Raw genomic sequence first — 19,535 nt, forward strand, 5'->3', positions numbered from 1 at the left:
GCACTGTGAAAATATTCTTAAGTTAAAATCCAGTCAAACTTGACCCCAACGACGCTGCATGCCTGCAGCATAGTTTCAAAGGAAGTGTGTATCCGTGGTACTCTTGAACCATTTGTGCTAGTAAATATTTACAAATCGAACATTGGAACAGTACAGAACAGTTACACATTTCTTTTAGAAACAATTGCACAGCGAAATGTCGCGTTTGAGTTAAGTCGATAGGTATAGGGCCATTCCTCTGATAATGCAGGGACATTCGCTTTGTAGCCCAGCAATATGGTGTTCATTAGATAATAATATCCCGTCACCGATTGCAGACGGCGACGCAGACGGCACGTCAAGTTGTCGGCACTCATGGTCGGCCAGCGTGTCCAAGAACGGTTAGAAGTCGGATGCGGGAGTTTCATTTCAGGCTACGACGTCCCTATGTTAGTCAGCCACTTACGCAGAGGCGACGCCAACATCGAATGCAGTGGCTGCTTGCACTTGCACATCATCGGTTTGGTTTGGCCTATTGAAGATGCGTGTTGTTCACTGACGAGTCTCGCTTTACGCTTAACATACTGGTGGACGATACCGTGTCTATCGACGTCGTGGTGAGCACAAGTCTGACGCTAGCATAACGGAAAGCGACAGATTTGGGGGAGGGTATGTTATGGTATAGGCAGGGATATTTCAAAGCCTGAAAACCGTGGTAATCAATGGTAATCTTACAGCAGTAAGATACCGGACTCAGGGCGTGAGACCCACACGTTCCTCCTCTTATCCATCAATCAACGAAATCTTACGTTGCATCAGGACAACGCTAGGCCCCATATTGCTAGGGTTTGTCGTGACTTTCTGGCTCAAAACAACGTTCCAGTTCTTGATTGGCCACCCACCATACTGTCAGGATAACTATGTCTCCAATTGAGCATTTGTGCGGCGAGCAAGTCAAGAGGGTTAGGAAGGGCGTCAACGTCCCATATACCGTCGCTCAACTCACACAGGCCCTTATTCAGGAGCGGAATAATATTCCTCAAAGGACAATAAACACCTTTATGGGGTCAATGTTAAGGAGAGTAAGAGCAGCGACTGATACCAGGGTGGGCACACACGCTACTGATTTGGATAAGGAATCGGCGTATGGTACCATTGTTTTAGCGTTTGTGATAGGACAACAAAAATCATCAAATATATATTCAGTAACGATGAAATAATCGATAAACCCACACCATGAACACATCATTAAAGAATCAGGTAAAATTATAACTATCGAAAATTAACTTGCGTGTCTTTTTTCCGCTAGTATATTACCTATATACGTGACGTACATATTTTAGTGAGGCCTATACGACACGTGGCGACCTACAATGTATGTAACATACAGATTTTAGTGAGGCCTATACGACACGTGGCGACCTATGTAACATACAGATTTTAGTGAGGCCTATACGACACGTGGCGACCTATGTAACATACAGATTTTAGTGAGGCCTATACGACACGTGGCGACCTATGTAACATACAGATTTTAGTGAGGCCTATACGACACGTGGCGACCTATATAACATACAGATTTTAGTGAGGCTTATACGACACGTGACCACCTATATAACATACAGATTTTAGTGAGGCCTATACGACACGTGACCACCTATATAACATACAGATTTTAGTGAGGCTTATACGACACGTGGCGACCTATATAACATACAGATTTTAGTGAGGCCTATACGACACGTGACCACGTATAATACCGACTAGTGTATACGTAACATCAATGTGAACCAACTTTCCATCTATTTTCCGTATCTGTTCCCTTCCCCCTGTCTCCAAAGTTATCGTCTACTTTTTTCGAGCAAAAGAATGATATTTAACTCTATTTCTCCTTTTAAAGGGCATTATCACAGCGATACTACGGCCGCAAACACCTAGGCACTATAACAGAGAATAACGTTTGATAATTACTATCTGTATATAAACATGTAGAAGCTGAGTTCTGTGTTACACATCCCGCTACCACCTACTTTAATCATTTTCTTTGGTGTTAATTGGAAGGTGAAAACAGTGGATTGACGAAATAGTGTCTAATTGTACTTACATATAATATTTACTTAGTCTAAGGTAGATTTCAACACTCACCTCTTCATGAAGAAGGTTAAACACCGTGAAAAACATCGCCTGAAACACGCATTAAAGCAATTCATAATTATAGATACACAGCTTAGTGTCGGGTTACCCCGTAGTAAAACATATTACATCCACTTCGTCAGACCAATTTGTACTGTAAACCTATAAATAGAAATGTAAGAGCTGAATAGCACAGGGTAAACCAACCCCCTATCAATAAAAATACAATAGCTAAAAAAACACAGGGAAAAAACCCCTATCAATAAAAATACAATAGCTAAGAAACACAGAGTAAACCCCCCATCAATAAAATACAATAACTAAAAAACACAGGGAAAAAAACCCTATCAATAAAAATACAATAGCTAAGAAACACAGGGTAAACCCCCATCAATAAAAATACAATAGCTAAGAAACACAGGGTAAACCCCCCATCAATAAAAATACAATAGCTAAGAAACACACAGAGTAAACCCCCATCAATAACAATACAATAGCTAAGAAACACACAGAGTAAACCCCCATCAATAACAATACAATAGTTAAAAACACACAGAGTAAACCCCCCATCAATAACAATACAATAGCTAAAAACACACAGAGTAAACCCCCTATCAATAACAATACAATAGCTAAACACACAGAGTAAACCCCCATCAATGAAAATAGAATAGCTAAATAGCACAGGGTAAACCCCCTATCAATAAAAATACAATAGCTAAGAAACACAGGGTAAACCCCCTAAATATGAAATATCACAGCTTGATAACACAGGGTTAACCCCCTGTCAATGTATATGAGAGGAATAATTAAGAGTTTCGATTTCGTTTAAATCTAAACCATTTTTTTTATTGTGAATTGTTCATGGATAATTTCAGTATATTGAGCCATACCTGTAAAACATTCATCAGAGCGTAGAGGTACTTGATAATCGAGTCGTGCATCTTAAGGGACAGGAAGGCGAAGGACCAGTTAACTGTGACCAGTATAATCTGTGTCCACATCCCTTTCATTTGTATTCTGCAATAACAGTTATGACAGCCGTGTATTGCTAAGATGAGTTATGCTAGTCCACAAACTTTGCGATTAGAAGAAAATCGTGTGATCAATAGCCAGGATAACCCTTTTAAATAATTAACTCGATATAGATAAAAAAAAATATCATATATATTTAGAATAGGTATTGATTCGAGGTTTTTCCTCTACAGAACACTGTATCAATATTGTGGTTACAATTGTTTATAACCCAGAACTTATTATGATGAAATGTTGTGACATTTTATTAATTATTATAATTGAGGCTACTGTATCCTTTGCCAAGCACTTACGTGAGAACTTTGTTGGTTTTTTCACTTTTAGTATACGAGTTTTCGTTGTGTTCCTTCGCTGTTAATATCAAAACCATGATTGCCACCTAAAGAAAAGAGACACTGTTACTCACAATGTCATAATTACCTAAGTCGTTTACACGTGCCCTCGGTAAAGAACTACATATACAAGGTATTGTATCCTTATATCATTGTTAATCTTCGTTTATACTTTGCCCTAGTTTCATCAGCTGTGAGTTAAAATCCCTGATTTGTTTACAATATGTCATCAGCTGTGAGTTAAAATCCCTGATTTGTTTACAATATTTCATCAGCTGTGAGTTAAAATCCCTAATTTGTTTACAATATTTCATCAGCTGTGAGTTAAAATCCCTAATTTGTTTACAATATTTCATCAGCTGTGAGTTAAAATCCCTAATTTGTTTACAATAATCTCTCGTTGTTCCTATTGTAATACTTCCATGATTCTGGATTATGTGTAGTTGATTTTTTTTCTTCACTATCTTTTTATTTAAAATTAAACAATGATAAATCATACACAAAGAGCATGTTTTACGAGGTGTATCAACTCTAACTCAAAACATCAATTTTCAATAGGAAACAATTCTGTTGAGAATTTTCCATCGCAGTGTATGCAGCGTTAACACTGAATTCTACCCACCGTAACTATACCAAGTGTCGGCCCGACAAATAACCACAGGTTGTCCCATGCGATCCAACACCTAGAATCACACAAGGAATACGTCAAACTAACATAGATAACGATGTACAGGGGGTTTCATCGTATACTTCTGTTGTAATAATGGGATGATATAAAGTTACAAAAATGTTTAGATACTTGTAAATTATGAAAAATTTGAGATATTTTATAAAATTTGGCAAACGTACGTTAACAGCGCAGAGTATCTGATAAGCATGTATTATATTTTAAAGTATTATGACAAAACTATGTTACAAAGCAAATCAGAAAAATATCAAAACTGACATGTTTCGATGAATTGCAAGTTCAATCTCCCAGGTGGAAAACCTTGGCTGTAACAGTTATTGAGCAGCTTTAGACGTTCCGCCCCGGGATAACGAATTCAACTTTGATATGTAAATCCGCGCAAAAATGACATATGCACAAAGATAACAAAGCAGTGATTTAGTAAAGTGTAATTAGTGTGATCAGTCTTTTGTTTATTTCCAGTTACAACTCTGTACTTACATATCTTTAGCGTAGTACGTTTCACCTTGCGATCCAACAAAAGCACCAACAAACACGCCTGGAAGGACTAAACGGAAAAAAAAGGTTTTGAGCTATTTCTCATACAGGGATAGCAAATCATCTTGAGTGTTTTTATTTCATTTTTTATGTAACAGAATGTCAATAAAAAAACAACTTACTCCATCCTAAAAATGTGTAGCGCAGGAAAGAGCCGGAATCTGAGAGGTCTTGATGTTGCGCATGTGCAGAGTATGTCACTGTGGTATATAGGTTAAAAGTTTCGTTCATCAACCAAGAATATGTTGAAAGTACGAAATAGTGGATTAGGACAGCAAACACCTCGCACACGACCTGGAATGTAAAAATGTAAAGTAAAGATGTAAAAGCAGGGAATAAATGCATAACAGAATTTAACAGACCGTAGGCTTACGTACAAAATATTACCAAGGGATTACCTCACGTACACATTGTAAGGTACACAAAATATTAGCAAGGGATTACCTCACGTACACATTGTAAGGTACACAAAATATTACCAAGGGATTACCTCACGTACACATTGTAAGGTACATCAAATATTACCAAGGGATTACCTCACGTACACATTGTAAGGTACACAAAATATTACCAAGGGATTACCTCACGTACACATTGTAAGGTACATAAAATATTACCAAGGGATTACCTCACGTACACATTGTAAGGTACATCAAAATATTACCAAGGGATTACCTCACGTACACATTGTAAGGTACATCAAATATTACCAAGGGATTACCTCACGTACACATTGTAAGGTACATCAAATATTACCAAGGGATTACCTCACGTACACATTGTAAGGTACATCAAATATTACCAGGGGATTACCTCACGTACACATTGTAAGGTACATCAAATATTACCAGGGGATTACTTCACGTACACATTGTAAGGTACATCAAATATTACCAAGGGATTACCTCACGTACACATTGTAAGGTACATCAAATATTACCAGGGGATTACCTCACGTACACATTGTAAGGTACATCAAATATTACCAAGGGATTACCTCACGTACACATTGTAAGGTACATCAAATATTACCAGGGGATTACCTCACGTACACATTGTAAGGTACATCAAATATTACCAAGGGATTACCTCACGTACACATTGTAAGGTACATCAAATATTACCAGGGGATTACCTCACGTACACATTGTAAGGTACATCAAATATTACCAGGGGATTACCTCACGTACACATTGTAAGGTACATCAAATATTACCAAGGGATTACCTCACGTACACATTGTAAGGTACACAAAATATTACCAAGGGATTACCTCACGTACACATTGTAAGGTACACAAAATATTACCAAGGGATTACCTCACGTACACATTGTAAGGTACATCAAATATTACCAAGGGATTACCTCACGTACACATTGTAAGGTACATCAAATATTACCAAGGGATTACCTCACGTACACATTGTAAGGTACATCAAATATTACCAAGGGATTACCTCACGTACACATTGTAAGGTACACAAAATATTACCAAGGGATTACCTCACGTACACATTGTAAGGTACACAAAATATTACCAAGGGATTACCTCACGTACACATTGTAAGGTACACAAAATATTACCAAGGGATTACCTCACGTACACATTGTAAGGTACACAAAATATTACCAAGGGATTACCTCACGTACACATTGTAAGGTACATCAAATATTACCAAGGGATTACCTCACGTACACATTGTAAGGTACATCAAATATTACCAAGGGATTACCTCACGTACACATTGTAAGGTACACAAAATATTACCAAGGGATTACCTCACGTACACATTGTAAGGTACACAAAATATTACCAAGGGATTACCTCACGTACACATTGTAAGGTACACAAAATATTACCAAGGGATTACCTCACGTACACATTGTAAGGTACACAAAATATTACCAAGGGATTACCTCACGTACACATTGTAAGGTACACAAAATATTACCAAGGGATTACCTCCCGTACAAATTGTAAGGTACATCAAATATTACCAAGGGATTACCTCACGTACACATTGTAAGGTACACAAAATATTACCAAGGGATTACCTCACGTACACATTGTAAGGTACACAAAATATTACCAAGGGATTACCTCACGTACACATTGTAAGGTACACAAAATATTACCAAGGGATTACCTCCCGTACAAATTGTAAGGTACATCAAATATTACCAAGGGATTACCTCACGTACACATTGTAAGGTACACAAAATATTACCAAGGGATTACCTCACGTACACATTGTAAGGTACACAAAATATTACCAAGGGATTACCTCACGTACACATTGTAAGGTACACAAAATAATACCAAGGGATTACCTCCCGTACAAATTGTAAGGTACATAAAATATTACCAAGGGATTACCTCACGTACACATTGTAAGGTACATAAAATATTACCAAGGGATTACCTCACGTGCATATTGTAAGGTACACAAAATATTACCAAGGGATTACCTCACGTACACATTGTAAGGTACACAAAATATTACAAAGTGATTATTGTAACGTACATCAATCATTACCAAGTGATTACCTACCTCACGTACACATTGTAACACACACCAAAGTTAACGAATTGATTATTTTACGATCACATTGTAACGTATACGTATAATGTGGGATGTAATGTTTAAAAGCCTTCAAATTTACATACATCATGATATGTTATACAAAGACTTGCATGTCCCATATAGGATGTAATGTTGTACAAGTCACAAAGAGGATGTAATGTTAAGTCACATACCTAATGTAATATTGTACAATTCATAAACAGGATGTAATGTACAAGTCACATACCTGATGTAATGTTGTACAAGTCACAAACAGGATGTAATGTTGTACAAGTCATAAACAGGATGTAATGTTGTACAAGTCATAAACAGGATGTAATGTACAAGTCACATTCCTGATGTAATATTGTATAAGTCACATTCCTGATGTAATGTTGTACAAGTCACATACCTGATGTAATATTGTACAAGTCATAAACAGGATGTAATGTACAAGTCACAAACAGGATGTAATACTGTACAAGTCACAAACAGGATGTAAAGTTGTACAAGTCATAAACATGATATAACGTTGTACAAGTCACATTCCTGATGTAATGTTGTACAAGTCACATACATGATGTAATGTTGTACAAGTCATAAACATGATGTAATGTTGTACAAGTCACATTCCTGATGTAATGTTGTACAATTTTCATACATGATAAAACGATGTACAAATCACATACATGATATAATGTTGTATAAGTCACCTACATGATATAACATACAAATGAAGCTAATGTTAAAATGCAGACTGTAACAACGTAAAACACAAAGAATTGAGACTGTAAACATCTAACAAACACGCTGTAGTGCACAATAACATTAACAGAGTCACTTGGATTAATTTTATTTTCAGTTAGATTTTTGGCTTGAACACTGTCACTTAATGGGTTTAGAGCCAATTATACCAATGTAATTTAATGTAATAGTTTGATTTTACTATAGTTGGAATCAATACAGTATAAGTGGCCGACTGGCGTCCTTGTGGAGGGGGCGCCGTAAGCTCGTTTTGGAGCCGTGTGTTTTGTACTTACTTGATTTTCATATCGATCTATTCCTATCATGAATACGATCTGACTGAAGAAAATCGATAACGCTAGATTTTTATGAAGCGAAGCTATGGCAGACGATGTTCTGAAAAAGTAGAAAAAAACCCTGTTATATTTGTAGCTGTGGCAGACGATTTTCTGAAAACAAGATGCAAAACAGAATTAAATAAATAAAAATGCATTATCAATATAGAGCAATTACAGGTACAAGAACTACAGTAACATATATGTCTTACATGCATACAAGGATGCCAACGTGTAACCAACAAGACGCTCGCGAGTCACATATACATTTGTCTTAATAAAAACCAGTACAGCACCAATTCATCTTAATGTACACCTATTTCATTGAAAATATAGCTAAATGTAAACCAGAACATCAACGATGTAATCTACATCATCAAACATCCATCAAAGAGGATACATAGCTTGCGGTTTTGTTGCGTATATTACTATATTGTTCAGTGCAAGTGGTTTGCGTTAATTTCTATGTAGCAGCGTAAGAGGCCTGCGTTCATTACTATGCTGCAGTGTAAGTGACTTGCGTTCATTACTACGCTGCAGTGTAAGTGACTTGCGTTCATTACTTTGCTGCAGTGTAAGTGACTTGCGTTCATTACTATGCTGCAGTGTAAGTGACTTGTGTTCATTACTATGCTGCAGTGTAAGTGACTTACGTTCATAACTATGCTGCAGTGTAAGTGACTTTCGTTCATTACTTTGCTGCAGTGTAAGTGACTTGCGTTCATTACTATACTGCAGTGTAAGTGGCTTGCGTTCATTACTATACTGCAGTGTAAGTGACTTGCATTCATTACTATACTGCAGTGTAAGTGACTTGCGTTCATTACTATACTGCAGTGTAAGTGGCTTGCGTTCATTACTATACTGCAGTGTAAGTGACTTGCGTCCATTACTATACTGCAGTGTAAGTGACTTGCGTTTATTACTATACTGCAGTGTAAGTGACTTGCGTTCATTACTTTGCTGCAGTGTAAGTGACTTGCGTTCATTACTATGCTGCAGTGTAAGTGACTTTCGTTCATTACTTTGCTGCAGTGTAAGTGACTTGCGTTCATTACTTTACTGCAGTGTAAGTGACTTGCGTTCATTACTTTACTGCAGTGTAAGAGGCCTGCGTTCATTACTATGCTGCAGTGTAAGTGACTTGCGTTCATTACTATGCTGCAGTGTAAGTGACTTTCGTTCATTACTTTGCTGCAGTGTAAGTGACTTGCGTTCATTACTTTACTGCAGTGTAAGTGGCTTGCGTTCATTGCTATGCTGCAGTGTAAGTGACTTGCGTTCATTACTTTACTGCAGTGTAAGAGGCCTGCGTTCATTACTATGCTGCAGTGTAAGTGACTTGCATTAAGATTATTTTACAATTGAGGTGAGGTCTCTCTAAATAGGGATTTTGTCTGATTGATACTTAATTCATTTCTGTTGTTACTGTAATTCATTTATCATTATAGGAAATAAAATATATGCCATAACAATAAATGAATATAGAGTCTATAATTACAAAATAACCCAATGTGTTTATTCTTCTGTTGTAATGTGTCGCACATGTACATGTACCACTTGAAGGTCAAAGCCGTCATGTTTCATACACCCACAGTGAACACATTGCATTACACTTATTTTTTCTAGTACGTTACATCAAAGACATCTTACTTGCAGTAAAGATGGATAGCTAACGTCGCAAGGCACAATAGGGCGGACAGTGCACAACCAATGTAGGACGCGGCATTCATCAGTATTGGACGTTTTTCTCCCTTGTCCCACTGAAACAGAGGTTCTTTATATTATATAAACCCTAGTGGGCTGTGGATACCCTGTACAGCTATTACCAAGCAACGAAACAGACTAGGTAAGCAATGTGCCATTGTCCGTGGACTTCAAAGTCACATTGTTATTACTTTTATGCTAACAGTTTTCAGTTCAGAAATCTATACGAAAATTAAATATTAACATAGAAAATGTTAAAAAAATAAGATGAATGATCAAACCAATAATGTTTTTGTTGGAAAGAATTACTTAAAATTTTAGTCGTAGACGGGTACATATCGATTGGCTGATCCTGAAACGTCCGTGACGTCACACTTACGTGGTCGTTGTACATGTCTGTAGTAATGGCGTAGACACCAGGGATGGAACAGCCACAAAGGGCCGAGATACCGTCCTGCCAAATGAGATGACAATCATTTCGCAGCCAGCGCCACTCAGCGGATCTATAAGACAATGACTCGTGTTGATGTGATTTGAAATAATTTCCAAAGTAAAAACAAATTAATCAGACATAATGATTTTCATTTCATACTTCATTTATACATTTATATCTATTTGTTACACTTCAAGTATACATTTTCACTGTATCGTTTCCGTATTTAGAAATGGTGATACTTAGAGTTTGTGTTTCACTTGGTGCCATCTCCGTATATTTTCGTTTAGCGTTCTTGTGACAGAGATTATCAACAGCATATAAAATGTGGGGAGGAAGACATTATATATTCAAAGTTTAAATCAATCTCTACCTTTAAAATTGCTGCATCGACAAATCGTCCCATTTCCAGACACTAATACTAACACCAAACACTACCACTATAGCCAAACACAAACACTACCACCAGACACTCGTACTACCACCAGACACTCGGACTAACACCAGACACTCGTACTACCATCAGACACTCGTACTACCATCAACCCGACTACCACCTAGACACTCGGACTAATTCTACACCAAAGATCTACCACAACCGAACCTCTCCCAGACACTCATCACCACCTCGACTACACGACCTCTATAACATATAATCTACCGTGTTACTAAATATTTCAGAAGTATAAACAAATTATAACATAATGACCATAGACGTCTTATACAAACCCATTGTATACTCATTCACTGTACTAACAAGACACTTTTCTACTAAGACACTCGTCTACAAAGCACTACTTATAAAGAAATAACGTATACCATAGACACTGTACACCATGGACACTATACTACTCTTACTAACATAGATCTTATAACCCGTGTACACTAGACATTACCAAGAATCTACAACAGAACTAAACAGCCACCATAGACACTCTATACTACTTCAACATTTTACATCAGAACTCTACACCATTAACACCAAATGTATAGAACTGATCACAAATCGTACACAGACATTTACTAACAAAGCATAGACGTAACACCGACACCAAATACTCCATCGTACTACACTACAACTCGTAACACGTATACTAGACACCTATGACCCTCTACACACAGAACTCGCTATATACTCATCGACACTCGTACTCCCAACACTCAGCTAACCAAACTCGTACTACATCAGACACTCGTACTACACGTATACCAACACTAAACACTATATCTTCACCAGACATCTTACTACCCAGACACTCTGTACTACCACCAGACACTATACTATCATCAGACACTGTACTACCATCTGACACTCGTTACTAAGACATCGACAAATCAAACCTACTAACCACCAGACACTCGTACTACCACAGAACACACTCCCGTACTACCACACAGACACTGTCACCATCAGACACTCGTACTAACACACCAGCACACTACTACTACACCACAACATCGTACTACCACCAGACACTATACTACCATCAGACACTCGTACTAACACCAGACACTCGTACTACCACCAGACACTCGTACTACACACCAGACACTTAATAACCATCAGACACTCGTACTAACACCAGACACTATACTAACCATCAGACACTCGTACTACCCATCAGACACTCGTACTACCACCAGACACCTAATACTACACCATCAGACACTCGTACTACCCAACACTCTACTACCCCAGACACTCCGTACTACCATCAGACACTCGTACTACCACCAGACACTAATACTACCATCAGACACTCGTACTACCACAGCACACTAACAAGACAGACTATACACCATCGACACTATACTACCACCAGACACTCGTACTACCACAGACCTATCCACTCAGACATAATACTACCACCAGACACTCGTACTAACACAGATCCACCTCGTACTACACCAGACACTATCTACTCCATCAGACACTCATACTACCATCAGACACTCGTACTACCATCAGACACTCGTACTACCACAAGACACTAGTACTACCATCAGACACTCGTACTACCATCAGACACTAGTACTACCACCAGACACTCGTACTACCATCAGACACTCGTACTACCATCAGACACTCGTACTAACACCAGACACTCGTACTACCACCAGACACTAGTACTACCACCAGACACTCGTACTACCATCAGACACTAGTACTACCACCAGACACTCGTACTACCATCAGACACTCGTACTACCACACCACTCGTACTACCATCAGACACTCGTACTACCACCAGACACTCGTACTACCATCAGACACTCGTACTACCACCAGACACTCGTACTACCATCAGACACTCGTACTACCATCAGACACTCGTACTACCATCAGACACTAATACTACCATCAGACACTCGTACTACCACCAGACACTAATACTACCATCAGACACTCGTACTACCACCAGACACTCGTACTACCATCAGACACTAATACTACCATCAGACACTCGTACTACCAATCAGACACTAATACTACCATCAGACACTCGTACTACCATCAGACACTCGTACTAACACCAGACACTCGTACTACCACCAGACACTCGTACTACCATCAGACACTCTTACTACACACAGAACACTCGTACTACCACCAGACACTAGTTACTACCATCAGACACTAAGTACTACCATCCAGACACTCGTACTACATCAGACCACTCGTACTAACACCAGACACTCGTACTACCACCAGACATTCGTACTACCATCAGACACTCGTACTACCACAAGACACTAGTACTAACCATCAGACAACTCGTACTACCATCAGACACTCGTACTACCACCAGACACTCGTACTACCATCAGACACTCGTACTAACCACCAGCACTAGCTACTACCACTAATACTATACTCCCACAGAACACTCGTATACCATCAGACACTCGTACTAACACCATCAGACACTCGTACTACCACCAGACACTAGTACTAACACCAGACACTCGTACTACCACCAGACACTCGTACTAACACCAGACACTCGTACTAACCATCAGACACTCGATACTACCATCAGACACTCGTACTACCATCAGACACTCGTACTAACACCAGACACTCGTACTACCACCAGACACTCGTACTAACATCAGACCTCGTACTACCACCAGACACTAATACTATCATCCAGACACTCGTACTACCACCAGACACTCGTACTACCATCAGACACTCGTACTACCACCAGACACTCGTACTACCACCAGACACCAATACTACCACCAGACACTCGTACTACCACCAGACACTCTACTACCACCACAGACACTAATACTACCATCAGACACTCGTACTACCACCAGACACTAATACTACCATCAGACACTCGTACTAACACCAGACACTCGTACTACCACCAGACACTCGTACTAACACCAGACACTAATACTACCATCAGACACTCGTACTAACACCAGACACTAATACTACCATCAGACACTCGTACTACCATCAGACACTCGTACTACCACCAGACACTAATACTACCATCAGACACTCGTACTAACACCAGACACTAATACTACCATCAGACACTCGTACTACCATCAGACACTCGTACTACCACCAGACACTAATACTACCATCAGACACTCGTACTAACACCAGACACTCGTACTAACACCAGACACTCGTACTAACACCAGACACTAGTACTACCATCAGACACTAGTACTACCATCAGACACTCGTACTAACACCAGGCACTCGTACTACCATCAGACACTAATACTACCATCAGACACTCGTACTAACACCAGACACTCGTACTACCATCAGACACTCGTACTACCACCAGACACTAGTACTACCATCAGACACTCGTACTACCATCAGACACTCGTACTAACACCAGACACTCGTACTACCATCAGACACTCGTACTACCATCAGACACTCGTACTACCACCAGACACTCGTACTAACACCAGACACTCGTACTACCACCAGACACTCGTACTACCATCAGACACTCGTACTACCACCAGACACTAATACTATCATCAGACACTCGTACTACCATCAGACACTCGTACTACCATCAGACACTCGTACTACCACCAGACACTCGTACTAACACCAGACACTCGTACTACCATCAGACACTCGTACTACCACCAGACACTCGTACTACCACCAGACACTCGTACTACCACCAGACACTAATACTACCATCAGACACTCGTACTACCACCAGACACTAATACTACCATCAGACACTCGTACTAACACCAGACACTCGTACTACCACCAGACACTCGTACTAACACCAGACACTAATACTACCATCAGACACTCGTACTAACACCAGACACTAATACTACCATCAGACACTCGTACTACCATCAGATACTCGTACTACCACCAGACACTAATACTACCATCAGACACTCGTACTAACACCAGACACTAATACTACCATCAGACACTCGTACTACCATCAGACACTCGTACTACCACCAGACACTAATACTACCATCAGACACTCGTACTAACACCAGACACTCGTACTAACACCAGACACTAGTACTACCATCAGACACTAGTACTACCATCAGACACTCGTACTAACACCAGGCACTCGTACTACCATCAGACACTAATACTACCATCAGACACTCGTACTAACACCAGACACTCGTACTACCATCAGACACTAATACTACCATCAGACACTCGTACTACCATCAGACACTCGTACTAACACCAGACACTCGTACTACCACCAGACACTCGTACTACCATCAGACACTCGTACTAACACCAGACACTAATACTACCACCAGACACTCGTACTACCATCAGACACTCGTACTACCACCAGACACTAGTACTACCATCAGACACTCGTACTACCACCAGACACTAGTACTACCATCAGACACTAATACTACCACCAGACACTCGTACTACCATCAGACACTCGTACTAACACCAGACACTCGTACTACCATCAGACACTCGTACTACCACCAGACACTAATACTACCATCAGACACTCGTACTAACACCAGACACTCGTACTACCACCAGACACTCGTACTACCATCAGACACTCGTACTACCACCAGACACTAGTACTACCATCAGACACTCGTACTACCATCAGACACTCGTACTACCACCAGACACTCGTACTACCATCAGACACTCGTACTACCACCAGACACTAATACTACCACCAGACACTCGTACTACCATCAGACACTCGTACTAACACCAGACACTCGTACTACCATCAGACACTCGTACTACCATCAGACACTCGTACTACCACCAGACACTCGTACTACCATCAGACACTCGTACTAACACCAGACACTAGTACTACCACCAGACACTCGTACTACCATCAGACACTAATACTACCATCAGACACTAATACTACCACCAGACACTAATACTACCACCAGACACTAATACTACCACCAGACACTCGTACTACCATCAGACACTCGTACTAACACCAGACACTCGTACTTCCACCAGACACTCGTACTAACACCAGACACTAGTACTACCACCAGACACTCGTACTAACACCAGACACTCGTACTACCATCAGACACTCGTACTACCACCAGACACTAATACTACCATCAGACACTAGTACTACCATCAGACACTAATACTACCATCAGACACTCGTACTACCATCAGACACTCGTACTACCACAAGACACTAGTACTACCATCAGACACTCGTACTACCATCAGACACTAGTACTACCACCAGACACTCGTACTACCATCAGACACTCGTACTAACACCAGACACTAATACTACCACCAGACACTAATACTACCACCAGACACTAATACTACCACCAGACACTAATACTACCACCAGACACTAGTACTACCATCAAACACTCGTACTAACACCAGACACTCGTACTACCACCAGACACTCGTACTAACACCAGACACTCGTACTACCATCAGACACTCGTACTAACACCAGACACTCGTACTACCACCAGACACTCGTACTACCACCAGACACTAATACTACCACCAGACACTAATACTACCACCAGACACTCGTACTACCACAAGACACTAGTACTACCACCAAACACTAATACTACCACCAGACACTAATACTACCACCAGACACTAATACTACCACCAGACACTAGTACTACCATCAGACACTCGTACTAACACCAGACACTCGTACTACCACCAGACACTCGTACTAACACCAGACACTCGTACTAACACCAGACACTAGTACTACCATCAGACACTAATACTACCATCAGACACTAGTACTACCACCAGACACTCGTACTACCATCAGACACTCGTACTACCACCAGACACTCGTACTACCACCAGACACTAATACTACCACCAGACACTCGTACTACCACCAGACACTAATACTACCACCAGACACTAGTACTACCATCAGACACTCGTACTAACACCAGACACTCGTACTACCATCAGACACTAGTACTACCACCAGACACTCGTACTACCATCAGACACTCGTACTACCACCAGACACTCGTACTAACACCAGACACTAATACTACCACCAGACACTAGTACTAACAACAGACACTCGTACTACCACCAGACACTCGTACTACCACCAGACACTAATACTACCACCAGACACTCGTACTACTATCAGACACTCGTACTACCACCAGACACTCGTACTAACACCAGACACTAATACTACCACCAGACACTAATACTACAACCAGACACTCGTACTAACACCAGACACTCGTACTACCACCAGACACTCGTACTAACACCAGACACTAATACTACCACCAGACACTCGTACTACCACCAGACACTAATACTACCACAAGACACCCGTACTACCATCAGACACTAGTACTACCACAAGACACTAGTACTACCACCAGACACTCGTACTACCACAAGACACTAGTACTACCACCAAACACTAATACTATCACCAGACACCAATACTACCACTACACACTAATACTATCACCAGACACTCGTACTACCATCAGACACTAATACTACCACCAGACACTAGTACTAACACCAGACACTCGTACTACCACCAGACACTCGTACTAACACCAGACACTCGTACTAACACCAGACACTAATACTACCACCAGACACTAATACTACCACCAGACATTAGTACTAACACCAGACACTCGTACTACCAACAGACACTCGTACTAACACCAGACACTCGTACTAACACCAGACACTAATACTAACACCAGACACTAATACTACCACCAGACACTAGTACTACCATCAGACACTCGTACTAACACCAGACACTCGTACTACCACCAGACACTCGTACTAACACCAGACACTCGTACTACCATCAGACACTAATACTACCACCAGACACTCGTACTAACACCAGACACTCGTACTACCACCAGACACTAGTACTACCATCAGACACTCGTACTAACACCAGACACTCGTACTACCACCAGACACTCGTACTACCACCAGACACTAATACTACCACCAGACACTCGTACTACCACCAGACACTAATACTACCACCAGACACTCGTACTACCATCAGACACTAATACTACCACCAGACACTCGTACTACCATCAGACACTAGTACTACCATCAGACACTAGTACTACCATCAGACACTCGTACTAACACCAGACACTCGTACTACCACCAGACACTAATACTACCACCAGACACTCGTACTACCACCAGACACTAATACTACCACCAGACACTCGTACTACCATCAGACACTAATACTACCACCAGACACTAGTACTACCATCAGACACTCGTACTAACACCAGACACTCGTACTACCACCAGACACTCGTACTAACACCAGACACTCGTACTACCATCAGACACTAATACTACCACCAGACACTCGTACTAACACCAGACACTCGTACTACCACCAGACACTAGTACTACCATCAGACACTCGTACTAACACCAGACACTCGTACTACCACCAGACACTCGTACTACCACCAGACACTAATACTACCACCAGACACTCGTACTACCACCAGACACTAATACTACCACCAGACACTCGTACTACCATCAGACACTAATACTACCACCAGACACTCGTACTAACACCAGACACTAGTACTACCACCAGACACTCGTACTACCATCAGACACTAATACTACCACCAGACACTCGTACTACCATCAGACACTAATACTACCATCAGACACTCGTACTAACACCAGACACTCGTACTACCATCAGACACTCGTACTAACACCAGACACTCGTACTACCACCAGACACTAATACTACCACCAGACACTCGTACTACCATCAGACACTCGTACTAACACCAGACACTCGTACTACCACCAGACACTAATACTACCACCAGACACTAATACTATCACCAGACACTAATACTACCACCAGACACTAGTACTACCATCAGACACTCGTACTAACACCAGACACTCGTACTACCACCAGACACTCGTACTAACACCAGACACTCGTACTACCACCAGACACTAATACTACCATCAGACACTAGTACTACCACCAGACACTCGTACTACCATCAGACACTCGTACTACCACCAGACACTCGTACTAACACCAGACACTAATACTACCACCAGACACTAGTACTAACAACAGACACTCGTACTACCACCAGACACTCGTACTACCACCAGACACTAATACTACCACCAGACACTCGTACTACCATCAGACACTCGTACTACCACCAGACACTCGTACTAACACCAGACACTAATACTACCACCAGACACTAATACTACCACCAGACACTCGTACTAACACCAGACACTCGTACTACCACCAGACACTCGTACTAACACCAGACACTAATACTACCACCAGACACTCGTACTACCACCAGACACTAATACTACCACAAGACACTCGTACTACCATCAGACACTAGTACTACCACAAGACACTAGTACTACCACAAGACACTAGTACTACCACCAAACACTAATACTATCACCAGACACCAATACTACCACTACAC

General features: G+C 40.8%; 1 protein-coding gene across 7 annotated transcripts in view; it reads right to left on the reverse strand.

The window, feature by feature from the left end:
- LOC117326600 (cadherin EGF LAG seven-pass G-type receptor 1-like) overlaps positions 1 to 19,535 on the reverse strand; it is a 73,452-nt gene that overhangs the window by 10,961 nt on the left and 42,956 nt on the right. For all 7 annotated transcript variants that reach the window (XM_033883391.1, XM_033883384.1, XM_033883369.1 and 4 more), the window contains exons 16-24: positions 10,434 to 10,557; positions 10,001 to 10,110; positions 8,309 to 8,408; positions 4,827 to 4,998; positions 4,648 to 4,714; positions 4,102 to 4,162; positions 3,441 to 3,526; positions 3,006 to 3,132; positions 2,125 to 2,163 (exon numbers count right to left, since the gene is read on the reverse strand). In XM_033883391.1, the coding sequence (XP_033739282.1) occupies positions 2,125 to 2,163; positions 3,006 to 3,132; positions 3,441 to 3,526; positions 4,102 to 4,162; positions 4,648 to 4,714; positions 4,827 to 4,998; positions 8,309 to 8,408; positions 10,001 to 10,110; positions 10,434 to 10,557 (886 nt within the window). The remainder of the gene's footprint in view (positions 1 to 2,124; positions 2,164 to 3,005; positions 3,133 to 3,440; positions 3,527 to 4,101; positions 4,163 to 4,647; positions 4,715 to 4,826; positions 4,999 to 8,308; positions 8,409 to 10,000; positions 10,111 to 10,433; positions 10,558 to 19,535) is intronic.

Source organism: Pecten maximus, chromosome 1 (genome assembly GCF_902652985.1).
Source record: "Pecten maximus chromosome 1, xPecMax1.1, whole genome shotgun sequence".
Classification (NCBI taxonomy): Eukaryota; Metazoa; Mollusca; class Bivalvia; order Pectinida; family Pectinidae; genus Pecten; species Pecten maximus.